This window comes from Octodon degus, unplaced genomic scaffold (assembly GCF_000260255.1).
Source record: "Octodon degus isolate 3935 unplaced genomic scaffold, OctDeg1.0 scaffold00116, whole genome shotgun sequence".
NCBI classification, from domain to species: Eukaryota; Metazoa; Chordata; class Mammalia; order Rodentia; family Octodontidae; genus Octodon; species Octodon degus.
Window position 1 is genome coordinate 3,921,945 of NW_004524692.1, and position 15,075 is coordinate 3,937,019.

Genomic DNA, 15,075 nt, shown 5'->3' on the forward strand with positions numbered 1-15,075 from the left:
TTTTTGGTATTTAGTACAGGGTCTACAGAGTCTTACTACACAGATCAGACTTATAGTGATTCTCTTGTTTGCAGCCTTCCAAGCACTGGAATTAAAGGTGTATACCACTGCCCCAATCTCAGTCACTGTCTCAGTGCGCCCTGAGGCGGGGCCAGCATGGCATGCCAGGGATCAAACCTGGGTCCCTGTCTCTGCCTAAGCAGGTGCTTTAGTCCACTAAGCTATCTGGCCGACCCTGGAATGTCATCTTGATCATATATCAAATCTTTGTATATTTATGAGCCTATATTTGTTCCATCAGTTGGTTAGTATATACATGTGACCTGTACTATTTTCATTAAAATATTTCCCTTAAAATTTAAATGTTAAAATACATTAACCCCTTTGCAATATGCTTTCTCTCAATTACTTCCATGGTTCCTATTACAAATAATATAAAGCTAAGGTTCGCAGGGAGAAACCAGAGTAGTGGGAGGTGAGCAGCTAATCTAACTTCAGCAGCCTTGCTCTGAACCACTGTGCTCCAGGTCTCTCAACCTCAAGCTCATGCTCTTCTTTAGGAAGACAAGATCTGCCCAGAGATGGAGTGAGGTCTGTGCACCTGATGTGGTACACTCAGAACCACTAGCACCTCCAGCTGTCACCAACATTATTCAGGTGATATCCTCCTACCTGTCACACTTTGGGAAATTACAAGGTCTTGGGTGAGGAGCAAAATCTCGCAGGAGCTCGAGGGAATTAGCGCATAGGAGCTGACTCTAACACCCTGGGCTTTCAACTAGATCATGTGAACAACAGAGGCCAACTTTTACCTTGCATGACAATTCTGTTCTGCCCACGGAGGCTGCCTTTGGGGTTCTGAGGTGATAAACAATCAAAGACATCACTGTGGACAGTGAACTGTGGATCATTACTAATATCTGTCTTGATTTAAGATAATGCACTGTTTTCCTCATAAAGGAACAACTTGATCATCTAATGCCAACAAAGGGAAGAGAATCTTCATATAGAGAAATAGAGATGACTTGGTTGCTGCTGCTCTTGTCTACAAGCTATACCTCCTCCGTAGAAAATCAGCCCCTGATCACCCACCTTGCTTGGCCTGCCCATCCAGTGCTCTGAAGCTCTCTCCCCTCCTGCCTCTGGTGCCTCTCGCATCTCCAGAACTGCTTTCTCTACACTCATGGGGACCAGTGCCCTCAGAGATGTTACACTTTCAAACTTCACTCCTCAACTTCTGCATCTGGCCCGATGGGCTACCTCATTCACATGGCTTATTCTCTTACCATCTTTTCAAATGAAATTCTACTACTCCCCGTGAACCTAAATTCACATCTACTAAGCCACTATGCAAACTTTAAAAACTAGCGACATACCAGTGCTTCTGTTCCATTGTGTGGTGTCAGAGTGAACGCATGTGCAAAAAAGCGAAGCTGAGGAAAAGAAAACAACAGTTATTTTGAGGTGGTTTGGAACACAGTTAAAAAAAGAATTACTCATTTAAATATTAAGAAATTTGGGTGGGTGGCAGGGAGATAGCTCAGCGGAGTAAGTGCTTGCCTGGTAAGTGTAAGGTCCTGAGTTCAATTCCCGGTACCACCAAAAAATAAAAAATAATAAGAAATTCTGCATTTCAGATCATAGATCATTTTTGAGAGTCAAAAAATAAGGCAAAAAAATGTATCACTTAAACTCTACTACCGTGGGTCAACAAGTATTTTACACATGAAGGCATATTTACTTCTGATCTTTTTTACCATGCCTACCATTATGGAGGGACATTTTTTCCTGACTTGAGACAAGGGTTACTTGCTGAAAGCAAGATTTTTCATTGTATGTGAGAACGGTGGTCCTGCAAGATTTTCATAAGCCAAATCAAAAGAGACAAATAAAATAAAGTTGTAGATAACTATACAGTCATCCCTTTCTTGAGAACTTTTAATATACATGACAACAATGAAAACTCAGAAAAGTCCACTGCTTTATGTGGATTTTTCCAAAATTATCTGAATACAGAATTCTTGGGTTCTATGATGCTCAATCAAAGAAAACAAGTACACCCTCAGATACTAAGGTACTTGTAAAAACCAGAGTACAAGGCAGGAGTCACATGCCAGTCACGTCAATAACAAGTTAACAAGAATTTTGCCACCTTTAGATCAATTTCTTAAATCATTTCTCAAACTTAAAGTGTGTCGGCTCATCACTCACCAGCCATATTATGGGCATCAGAAGTATCCACACAAAGGGAGGAAGAATTCCATAGGTCAAGTTGGTCATTACTGTACCAGGACACACCACATTGGAATAGAGACCCTGGAGGCACAGAGAAACATCACAGTAAGATTTTAATTCAATACATACTGAATCCAACTATGTGCCAGTTAATAAGCAATAAACCTATAAGCCAGGAAGCCAAGGATGAAGAATTTATACTCTAAGTTATCCATGAAGTTGACTACATTATCTTAGTTTAATAAGCATTCATTAAGAACCCTCCATGAGTCCAGCCAAAATAGCTCAGTTGAGAGAGCATTAGACTAAAGAACCCTCAGTGAGAAGTACTCAGGATGAAAAAATCAGTAAGATAAAGCTTCTAGTCTTAAGGAATTTACAGTACAAAGAATAACCGATCTTAAAGTTGGAGTGAGCAGCGGAGGCCCTGGTGACCTGAGTTTTCCATGTTATTAACTTAACAGAAGATCCATTTATTGATCCTAATAAATATTTAAGATAAAAGACCCAAAAGAGTTCAGTCTTTGCCTTCAAGAAGTTTCTGATCTAGTAGATAGAGAATGCTCAGCCTAAAATACATGCTTTTTCCCTGCAGTTACATTAAGAGCTGCACAAGGGCACCTGCCGTAGGCGCTCCTGGCATCAGAGGAAAGAGAGGCTGTACTGGTGCCACAGAGACCTTTTCCAAACTGGGGATCTCTAATGAAGGCCCACAGTCCAGAAGCCCTCATTTTGGAAAGTTCTGTCCTATAGAGAACCCCAAATAATAAAGAGCTCAGGCTAGAAAGACCCTGATTCATGGATAGTAAGTCCTGTAGCACTGAGATTGATGTTACTCTTTTATTTTGCTTAATTTTCCCTGTATTTTAACTTATGTGGATATCAATTATTTTAACTTATTTTTATTAATTGAAACTTCATTTTTTCTTTTAAATAAAAAGTTAGACATGCTGGTGTAGCACAGCTCTATAGACATACAGCACCCTAACCAACAGGAGCTAAAAGCTTTTCTTCCTCTATCGGGCCATGCAGATCCTGGGCAATGCCTGACACAGGTCATCTATCCCTGAGAGTCCCCATGATGGACCAACTGTCCTTGGGGGAAGAAGTCAAGAGCTAGTACTCTTCATCACTACAGTTCCCAAATCTTCCTAAGAAAGCAACATAATTTATCCTCAAAGAACATTTCTTACTCTAGAAACTACCTAGGAATAGTAATCAGTTATTAAATCCAAAATGAGAGATTTTCAAACAAAATTGAGGATTTTCAACATTCACAATTTTCTAGCATTGATCAGCCAAAGCTAGAAGGAAGCAGTTTTATCTAAGTGGACTGGCTATTAAGTGCCATGACTTTTAGCATGGAAGGTGATATAAAGTAGAAGTTCAGAGACTTGAGAGCTCTCTAGGATTGGATTTGAATTCCGGCTTTGGATTAGCTTGCAAATTATTCAATCTCCCTGTGCCTCAGCTTTCTCTTCTGCTTAATTATAGGCAATAAATTATGATGATCCCAAGAACTTCTATATGGCTTGAAGTCACTAATGGATCATTAAAATCCCCCAAGGACAGTTGGTTCAACATGGGGACTCTCAGGAATAGATGACCTGTGTCAGGCATTGCCAATCCACCCCAAAAACATTGCCAGTAATATAAGTCTTCCAAAAGAACAGTCTTCTTTCCTCAGAAAAGCCACAGAGAAAACATCAAGGGCTGAGAACCAATCCTAACATATTTGAGCAGGGAGCAACATTATCAGATCACCTTTTTTCATAAAAAGATAAAATCTCAAAGTTTTCTTGACAATGGAAACTAAATAAAATCCCAGTACTTTTTATGAAAGGAGAAGCTAATCCACTCTGACCTTGCCCTCTAAAAGGGAGCTTCCAGGGTATAAAGCAGCAGCTCTGACAAGTTTCTAAACATCTCATAAAATGTTAGCAGGTTCATAATTGAACTGACACATTAAGCCCAAGCTTTAATAAGAGTAGCTAACACATGAACACAGAGGAACACACTTACATACACAGACACACATGTGCCCTCATGCATGCTCATGTGCACACACCCACAAAACCCACACATGCAGTACGCATGCTCCCCCATGGGTGTGCACACAAGCATAGCTACCACATTCACACACACCCCCATCCATATATGTGTGCAGACATGTGTACAAATGCACACATTCTGAGAATGGAACAATTCTGCCTATGACTATGGCAGGCCGATTCCCTCATTCAGTCCTCCTGGCAGATCGATGAGGCAGCCACTATTATTTTCCCTATTTTTCAGAAGAAACTGAGGAATAAGGAAATCAAACTTGTCTAAACATATAACCTAGTGACAAAGCCATAATTCAAATCCAGCTTTTCCAGTACTCCCTCGCTATTTTGTGATTCAACTTTGCAGACTCACTGTTTCAAGGGTTTTCAAAAAAATAATTAATCTGAATTATTTATTGCAGATTTTTCACTATATCGCAGGACTTTGCAGTAATGTACAGTATATGTATGTTGTTAAAATTACGTAAGTTTACGATTTTAGAAAATGGTTAAGAACATTAGAAGTGTTTTTGAACGTGTGGGAAAGGTTTATAAGAGTATGGGAAGGGTTTCTAAAGCTTTAAAATATACATAAACAATAAACAAATATAACGTTGCTACTTCGTTAATTTTCACTTATAGTGGGGGTTTCTGGAATGTAACCTCCGTGATAAAGACAGGGACCACCATCACACTTTATACTACCCCTTGACAAAAGGCACAGTTCTAAGAGTCACACTGCTAAACAATTCTTCCTGATAAAGATCCTGTTCCAGAGAAACCCAGGTCAAAGCTAACACCTAAGATCCAGATTTCTATATGCAATTCATGAGCAGGGTAGTGAGTTCCCTTGAGGGAAGGCAGTTTCCTGTCAGTCTTATTTTCCCTTCTGTCTTACAGTGTTAGTTGATACATTGTGTCAACTTGGCTGAATCAGCTCTGGCAGATCTCAGCGTGGGGACCTAGCCCTGCAGGTGGGCAGGGCCCAGGAATTGAGAAAGGCTTCCTGCCGTCTTGCAGGACTTCCTGTTACCCTGCCTGGCTTCTGCGGAGAAGTCCAACTTTTTGGAGGAGCTTGATCTTTGCAGCCGGGCCACTTTGGAGGAGCTCCGATCTTCACTGTGGAGCACTGGTCTTCGCAGTGAGCAGAGAAGGAAGAGAGAGGCTTGACGGACGCTGCAGCTGCTGCTCCTCTTCTGCTCTTGTTTTCTGCTGCATGAATGACTGTTATTTGCCTTGGAGCCAGCAGAATATGGACTGAACCCTCCAGTAACTGTGAGCTAAATAAACCTTTCCTTCCTTCATTTTGAGTATTGGGTATTTGTCCCAGCAACGAGTAAAAAGTAACCAAGACACTTACACATAACTGTCTTAAGCAGAAATGTTCATGGAATTCAAACATCCATAGAAAAGACTAGAGATGTTTATTTAAGAGTTCCTACCTGAGCCATCAAGGCCAACAATGACACAACCAAGTTTCAGATCAGAGCCAGTGTAACAGTCAAGGCTCACCTTCTCCTAAGAAACACTCTCTAAACTCAGATCGTCATGGAACCAGAGCTCTGGAGTCTCCCCAAAGCACCAGTACCCACAAAGCTACATAACTGCTGACTGTATTACAGCATCTGATGCAACAACCAGAAGGCTATGTAGTTTAAGAAGAAAAATCCAAGCTGCATAATCTGATGGTCTTGGCTCCGCTCTGAGCTCTCCCACTTAGAATCATGTAACCTCTGGGGAAATGACTCGACTTCTCTGAACTCTGTTATTCTCATCTGAACCTGTGAACATCAACCCTCCCTAACTGTGATGGGAGAGGCATCAATTAACAGAATCTGAGGGACCACAAGAAGTTAAACAGCGGCAGCAGCCGTGGTCAGTGGTGCTGTCCTGCTAATACAGATCAGAGTTCCTACGTACTACAGAATGGTAAATGAAGCACATTTATCTAACAAGCCCGAAGTGAATTATTCCTGTCCTCAAGATTTCAAGGGCATCACGTCTAAATCTAACTAAAACAGCTGAAAGTCAGCCATGTTACCAGAAAGTCAGTTCTGTCTATAAAGAAACCACTGCCCTCCCTTTCCTACCACTGAGGCAGACCTTACCTGCTGGTTGAAGTTCCGGTTCAAAGCCACACTCAGAAGATCAGTGGCGTACTTGGAAGAGCTGTAGGGTTCCTGGCCTTTGCTGTGCTGCATGTCCTCAAGACTGAAATTAGATTTCTTTGCGTTACGAGATGATGTCCAGATGAGCCGAGATGGACTGTCACTGTGACAGAGCAGAGGTTCTAGTTCCCGAATCTGAATGAAGAAAAAGAACAAAAAGGTCTTGAAGACTATGGAGGGCATAGATAGCAACAGTTTTGAATCTATTAGATATGTATACTGGAATGGCACCATTAAGTAAATGAATGAAAGATGGTGGGAGCCATTTTTGTCCTCTTTGGAGTGGGACATCACAGATAAGCAAGCAGAGGTAGCCAAAATGATTGCTCAACAGAAATGAACAGAACTTCCCTTTTAATTTGGGGTGTCGGATGTTTTGTCTCAGCAATGAGAAAAGTAACTAAGACACCAGGGAATTGTAAGAGATTGGCATTATGGCTGGTCATCACTCATGCCAGATATTCTGGCTGCCCTATGAGAGTAAACCTGAGCCAGATGCACAGGACATGCTAGATAAGCTACGTATGTCATACTGTTATCTGTAGATCTAGAATTGATAACATTCCAGGACAGAGGCCTAAGGAGTCAGAAATCATGAAAATGAAATACTAACTACCTACAACTGTTCAGAATGGCTTGCCTACCACCCCATGCTATCTGATCCTCAGCCCAGTCCCAAAGACTACTGCAAACATAACTGGTATCCTTCTCCTCAGTTCTGTATATTGTTTCTGAAGGGATCTGTTTCTCTACTTTCTTTTTATTCTCTTGAGTTGATGTAAAATAAAAAATACTATATTGATATACTACGATAAGCAAAGCATGTTTTCAGTCAGATGCCACCGTATTTAAATATTCAAAGTTTTTTGGTTTTATTTTATTTTATTTATTTATTTATTTATTTATTTTTTTGCACCAGGGATCAAACTCAGAAATTTGCACTTGCCAAGCAGGCACTAAGCTATCTCCCTGATACTTCAAATATTTAATTCTAACCATAAACTAATGAGCTTCACAAAACAGCATCAATGTTTCCCTTAGTAACAGCACTGAGGAGGAGTTTACTAAACTCAATTTTGTTTTACCAGAATAAAGTGACCGAAGACATTGGTTTCAAACACCTCCTGGAGCCCATCAACAGTGACTTTGTCATGTTGTGTCAGCAGTCCTTCAGCTGTGCAAAACATATGAATCACATTTCTGAAATAGCAAAGGACAACAGGATGGCATTTTAAATGTTGCAGATGCTCCTAACCAATCCCCTTACACTCATAAACCAGACCTTCTTTGATTCCATAATGAAAGGAATAAAAATACCTATTTCTCAGACTGCATTGCTGAGAGAATTAAATGTGACCCCAAATGCCCTCGTTTACAGCAGGACACACATACTTCAGCTCACATTACAAAAAGGAAGACACATCTCTCAAAAATAAATTGTTAACACCCTCTTTATCTTTCCTCAAAATAAGTTATACATAAACTGAAAGAATAATGGCTACACCAAGGCAAAAAAAAAAAAAAAAAAAAAAAAAAAAGTCTGTGCACAGTGTGTTTAACTGCTAAAAAAAATGAGCAGGTTGTTTTCCGCTAGGAATTCTTAATGGCATTGAACAGACTAATACAGTGTTTTGCTTTGAGATCAATTTAGTAGGTCAAAATTAGTGTGTATTCTATGCGTCTTTTAATTTAAGGAAACTATCGATGTAGTAAGCAGCACAAATAAACACAAGGAAACAGAAATAAGACTTATTTCCTACTCAGGATTGTGGTTAAATCTCTTTGAAAGCCACCACATTAAGGTATACTAATAAGTTCTGAGGTGGTCATTAGTTCTCTGTATTTCTCTAACCTGACAGTCAGGGCACCTGACCCATTACCAGGCTAGGCTTCCCGTAGAATTTGCTCGGGTATTCAGTCTCCCTGAGAACTTCATCTAATTTAGGTCTGTTCTAGCTCATATACACATTCAGGCACATCAAAACTTGATATCCTGAAATATCCAACCCAGAGACAGTAGAAGTGTAAGGCTCAATTCAGACGTGACTCTCCTGCTACCCAACCCGGCTGCCAGTCAAGGCGCTGTTCTTAGCTCAGCACTTGAGCTGCCCTCAGCAAGCAAAGGGTGTCTAAAAGCGCTAAGACGGAACACAGAGTTTTGCAATCACCTGGATAGCTAAAGGCACCCAAGCTTTCCAGACTGCTCCAGGACTTTGCCCACTGGATGTGAAATATCCACAGAACTATGACCACTGATGTTTACTAAGATCTTCCCACCTGATGTCCCTTGTCTTCTTTCAAGCCCTATAAAAAGGGGCCCACTTTTCTTTATTCCTTACAGATGGCCTTACTGTCCTCTGTCTCCCCACACCCAGGTATTAAACCTTATGCCTCGTTTCTTTCACGCAAGCCTGTTGAGTGTTCTATGCCTCGAGTTGTTCCTTGCAATAAGAACCATGACTTGCGGTATGCCCTACTTCCCTTTCTTGGTGTAGCTGTTACATCTGCTTCTTACGTTTGGACCCTTCTCAGTATCCCTTATCTTTCATAGCACAATCTAACACACCAAAGGCAAAAAGAGGCAGAGAAATAAACATCTTCCTTCAAATCAGCACATCTGGAAAAGAGAAATTACCTTGAAAATAGGCCACAGAAAAGTGCTTTGATGTTTAGCTTTGGGTTAGGCATGATTCCAGCATTCAGATATATATAATCTAATCTTTGAAACCTGCAAGTAGAACAACAAAACAAGATTACTAAAATAGAGAAGATTAACATTGTGTCTCTGTCTCTAAAATACAGAAAGCCTAAGAACTGAAAACACTTCTGAACAATAGGATTAGCATATTGTTCTTTTCTCAAATTTTTTGTTAGCCATAGTAAATATTTGTATACCTTTCTGAAATACCTTTTTAGACAGTGATATCAATGACTTTTAGAGCCAAATCATCTGTAATAAATTCCTGCTTTGTCCTTCCCCATTAGGCACTGCAGCAACCCTCTACTAAGCCTGCTGTCTTTCTGGTCTTAAAAGGGTTTTTTTACCTGTTTTTGTTCTTGTTGTTGTTGTTTTTCTTTTTTCCTTTTTTAGTGAACATCTCTCCTGGTTAACAAGTAAAACTTGTATAATGCATACCACCAGACCTCACTAGATCAATACTAAATTCTGAATGTCAAGATCTGTACTAAGGGCCAGCTAGATAGCTCAGTGGACTAAAACGCCTGCTTAGGCAGAGCGCAGCAGCCAAGGTTAGATCTCCAGCGAGCATATGATGATGGCAATTGAGACGACATGGTGGCATGTGCTTGGAATCACAGTGCTTGGAAGGCTAAAAACAGGAGAATCACTCTGAGTCCGATCTACGGACTCTGTAGACCTGTAATAAACACATTAAAAAAAAAAGATCTGTACTAAAACAGAAAACCCATATGAAAACCATTCAGTGTTTGCAGACAGGGTCTATGTCTCATAAAATGGTAAATGCTCACTATGAGATTTTGAGAATGAAATTATAAAAGCTGAATAGGGCTATGATATTGTGGGCAGGCTCTAGAATACTGCCACGGAAGGAACTGAAAAATAATAACTGAGAAAGCCTTTCCACTTTTAAACCTACATAAATCTTCATCTAAGTATATCCCTTTTAAACCAAGTTTGAGGCATGGAGAGCCTGTTCTTGTGACACCCACAGGCACCATTCATGTTCAGAACAACTCCTAGAATTCTATGCCCCACACTGTTTGTATTCTCTGTTCAATCCAGGACGGGGGCAGAGTGACTCAAACTGGACCTTAAATTACATGTAGTTGATAGTGCAGAACACGCACAAGCATTTCCTGGTCACCCTGTAAATAATTAACAATCAAGTAGCTCTAATTACTAAGTTGCTAAAAACACTTCTATTGCTCCCACTGGTTCACAATGCAAATGCCAAAAAGACAGTTGTTCCTTCTTTTTTTTTTGGTGGTACCAGGCATCAAACTCAAAACCTTGCACTTATCAGGCAAGCACTTATTCAACTGAGCTATCTCCCCAGCCTCCTGTTCCTTCTACTATAGACTGTTCCACTACCTAACTTTTGGATACGAGGGTGATCTGGCAGCAATATCTATCACCCCACTGATTGCCAGGGTTGACTTGGCTGATCTGGCTGACTAGGCGGGTGTCCCTTTCCTCCCTCAATGTTCCATGTGCGTCCCTCCAAAGAACAAACACCCCTGGTAGAGGACTATTATCTAACCTTTCTTTCTTTCTTTTTTTGTCTTTTTGAGACAAGGTTTAGCTATGCAGTTCAGGCTGACCTGAACTCATTTTGTAACCCAGGCTGGCCTTGAACTTGCAGCAATCCTCCTGCCTCAGACTCCTAAAGGCTGAGATTACAGGCATGTGCCACCATGCCTAGCTGAAAACTTTCATCTAAGATTCTTAATCTATTTTCCTAGGAATAAATAAGAAACACTTACTAAACAGTGAGAATTGTACCAGAGCAACAAGCTGACCTCTGGTTTGAGTAGAAAAATATCCAGTACTTACTACTCTCAAAGACTAAACAATTGGTGGAGTTGTTTTATTCTGGGTAAAACAGCACAATGACTCCTTACATGTTTTTAATTGCATAAATCTAACAGAACAGAGTTACAGATAGAAAGATCACCAGGCCAGGAAGATAGCTCAGTGGCATAAGTGCCTGCTTGGCAAGCTCAAGGTCCTGAGTTCAATCCCCCGTATAGCAAAAAAAAAAAAAAAAAAGAAAGAAAGAAAAGAAAGACCAACTGTCCAGGGTGGTGCTGACTTTTACCATTGGAAAAGATCCTTCTCAAGCTCTCTTGGCTCTAAGAGGAGTTTATGATCAAAAAAGGTTATAAGCCCTGCATTAATGTATGCTGAGCCCCAGCACAAATCAAAATAAGCTATTTTGTGGATTAAATACATTGAACCCCGAATGCTGATGACACACAGCTGGCACAACTCACTTACCTTCAGTGCTTTCCTGTGTCCCACAGCCTCATGGCATTAAATCTGTGATAAATTACTAAATATTTCAAAATTCTGGAAACAACTGAGAATAATCCATACTACAAGTGTTAAAACTTTAAGTCTCAAAAGTCAACTGTATTGAAATAGGTTACTATGAACTGAGAATGATGGTCCTTCTTGCCAAAAAAGGAAAAAATAATTAAATCTATGTAACACAGGCAAGACAGCCTGGTGGCTAGAAAGGTCTAGGAAAGGATTGTCTACACACTGCTCTCCTGACTATTTTTTTATTCTATAAAGTCACTTTACTCTATAAGGATTTTTTTTTTTTTCTCCGATTGCCTTCAGGGCAGGTTTGGCTGGCTGGAGTTGTGGGGATCGAACCACAGCAACCTGAGCCTGACTGCTTTGTCGAAGCAGCCACTTAAAGAACTGAGCTACGGGGCAGGCCCCTACTTTACTCTATAAAGACACTTAATGTGCAATTTTAGAGGCTTAGAGACTCTGTAAGTAATAGAGATACAGAATGTGACTGCAACTCTAAGTGTTCAGCAGCAGAGGAGAAAACAAACAAACAAAAAAACCACATTCACAAAAGCCTAAGATCACATTAAGAAGAACTGGGACCAAAAACCACCCCCAAAAAATGGTCAAGTTTCAACTCACACATTTGGAACAAGGAAATGCAAATGACTATTGATTCATGTAAATAATATTCAGTATATTATTTTCTAGCAAATGTCTTCACCAAGATCTTGTCTGTTTCTACCTTATTTCATTTTACTGTCCAAGGAAATAAAATAGTTCTTCATTTTTTAAGGACCTTAATTACAAAAATATTTTAAAATTAAGTATTTTGATTTGTGCTGGGGCTCAGCATACATTAATGCAGGGCTTATAACCTTTTTTGATCATAAACTCCTCTTAGAATTTCAAAAAAAAAAGAATGCTCCCTCTGCCAGAAAAAAGTGTACTGGGTGTGTATATGCAAGTTTGGGTATACTCTCTAGTAGCCATATGTTCAGAGTCCATTCCTTCATTTTCCAAATATTTGTCCAATGCCTATTATAGGCAAATCAGCATATAGATGTGAACAAATCTTTGCTAGTCTGAAGAAAACATTCTGAGAAAGAAAAGAACTGAGTTCTAGAAGCACAACAAAGTCAGATGATTCTACTAGCAACAGTTCTCCTAGTCCTGTGTCACTTGTTAAATGTCAGTACTTTCCCTGCCTCCCAAATGAATTCATAGGAAATATGCAAAAAAGAATCTAAGTATTAAAAGAGTTACATTAATTTATGTTCTTACAATTGACCATTTTAGGGTATATCATATATTAATCATAAAATAATGAATGATAAAGAATGACAATGGCCTGAGACAGATTGAGTCAGTCTACAAAGATTTTCTCAGCACAACTTCTTCCACCACACTTACTTTTTTTTAATCCCCATTCCCTATCCTTCATTCCTTAATCCTTATGTTGCACCATCTGTAATATATCTGTCACCACAAGACATACCGTTGCTTAAGCTCCTTGGCAGCATGGAACACTGATTTCAGGTTGCTCACATCTACTTTCACAACGGTGACCTCCGCAGTAGGGTGAGAGGCTACCAGCGCATCCCGGACAGCCTCTGCTTTGCCCATATTCCTGCATGCCAGGCACAGGTGAAGGTCCCAGTCTTCAGCCAACAACCGCTTGCAAAGAGCTAGGCCAATGCCACTGAGAAAACAATTTAAGCACAGGATAGGCATTAACTGAGATGGCACCAAATGAAGACAAGCCTTTCTTTGGTTCAAAAAACAAATTGTGTTAAGTTGAGCGCCAATCAGAAACCCAAGGAGAGAGAAAATATTCAAGCATCATTTACAGATGGAAGGAATAAACCCCTACTCTCACAATCACTTGCTCAGGATGATGGCTGGTTCCTGTCGCCCATTCCAAAAACATGCAATGTACAGCTGCAATGCACATATGACATTATTCATGAAAATGATTCAATACATCGCCAGTATGTGTTATTTAGCTACTTCTTGTGTGGGATGTCTAGGCTCCTCAACAACAATGACTCTACTACCTGTTGGTAGTACTGCTACTGTAAGGAGCACCAGGTATCCCTATTAAGGGAATGAATTAGATTTTCAGAAATAAGTATCAGTACTGTAGCAGGAGGTACAAACCACTCTCCACTACCATAATTGAATAATCAACAGAAAGAGAAAAAAATTCAGCATAATTAAGCAGAAAAAAGGAATGAGTACTGGATATGGATCTAGAAAGAGCAGAGAGAAGTATACCACTAAGACATTCCATGAACTACTTCAGAAAAAGCAATATAAAACTCCCCACTAGATGGGAACAGCAGTCAGACTACCTTTGCTGGTAGCAAAGAAAATCCGTGTAATAAAACTCTCTTCCAAGACTTAAGTTAACTGCAGGCAAATAGTCAAGACATCTGCACCCAAAAGCCTGAAGCTAGCAATCACCCAAAGGCCCTGTCAAGAGAACACCAAAGTGCATATTCTTCCTCACTTCAGAGAGCAAGCCTCTAAAATTACTGTGCCATTACATATATTGCAAAATATGTCAAACATAAACTCAATTGTGATTTATTTACACACTTACAACAAAAGCAGCAGAACATCAGTTGACACAAAGGAGAAAGTACACTAAAAGCCTTCCATGGATCGGGCTGGGGAGATGGCTCAGTACAATAAGGCCTTCCCTGGCAAGCACAAGGGTCTGAGTTCAATCCCCGACACACCCCTATCATATGGCCATGGTTTGGTAACTAAACCTAACAGTCTTAAATAACATGCAACACCCTCACTGTCTTTATTCCTCAAATGTGACAGTGGTTCTTCATGGAAGCACAAGTGATAAAGGAGGCGAGAATCCCTGGAATAATGCCGGACTTGTTACCTTGCACTCGGACTATGCTGGACGGAGATTTCTCCCCACCCCACCCCACCCCGTCCTAATGCACCGAAGAGTGGGTAATTGGGGGGGAGGGAAGGAAGGAGTTCGCGTGGGGCGTTCTATTTTTCTTGACTGCAGCAGGGATCACTCCCTGCGCTCAAGTTTTCCTTCCCACTGACAATTCTATTTCAAACGCCAGCGCCCGAGCTCGTAGAGACCTAGAAAAGATTCAGGCAGGATCTCTGCCCAAATCCCCCAGGGGCAAAGTCAAGAGCAGGCTGGGGTCGTTAGCAGCGGGCCGCTGTTCTCGGCTCCCGTGGAGCCCTGAAACTCAGCCTCCGAAATCCCGAAAGCGGCCTCACCTGCTCGCCCCGGTGACCAAAACCACCTTCCGCATTTCTGCGCACTCAGACGTCAGTCCAAAGCAGATGCTCCCGCCAAGTCAGAAGCCCAAAATCCCGCATTGGCCACTTGGCCGCGCCCACCAATCGTATCCCAGCCAATCAGAGACAGGCTCTTCCTCTCTACTCTTGCGTCATTGCCGCCGCCCTGAGCCGGCCAATCGCAGTCTCCGGTCCACTAGTCGCACCAGGGACGCGTGAGGTGAGATAGGCCGAGGGGCGGAGCCTAGCTACATAGCGCCAGTTAAGAAAGTGCAGGCCTTCTGGTCCCGGTCCAAACTGACTCAGCAGGTTCCTCCGCGCCATGTGTGGGAGGAGTGGCGGG

The 15,075-nt window shown here is 41.1% G+C and overlaps 1 protein-coding gene across 1 annotated transcript in view; it reads right to left on the reverse strand.

Moving 5' to 3' along the window:
• Nucleotides 1-14,795, reverse strand: part of Hsd17b7 (hydroxysteroid 17-beta dehydrogenase 7) — a 21,493-nt gene extending 6,698 nt beyond the window's left edge. The window contains exons 1-7 of the mRNA XM_004639885.2: nucleotides 14,712-14,795; nucleotides 12,949-13,152; nucleotides 9,084-9,176; nucleotides 7,534-7,648; nucleotides 6,389-6,583; nucleotides 2,212-2,316; nucleotides 1,377-1,433 (exon numbers count right to left, since the gene is read on the reverse strand). Coding sequence (XP_004639942.1) covers nucleotides 1,377-1,433; nucleotides 2,212-2,316; nucleotides 6,389-6,583; nucleotides 7,534-7,648; nucleotides 9,084-9,176; nucleotides 12,949-13,152; nucleotides 14,712-14,746 — 804 coding nt within the window. The 5' untranslated portion in view covers nucleotides 14,747-14,795. The remainder of the gene's footprint in view (nucleotides 1-1,376; nucleotides 1,434-2,211; nucleotides 2,317-6,388; nucleotides 6,584-7,533; nucleotides 7,649-9,083; nucleotides 9,177-12,948; nucleotides 13,153-14,711) is intronic.
• Between the last annotated feature and the right edge of the window lie 280 nt (nucleotides 14,796-15,075).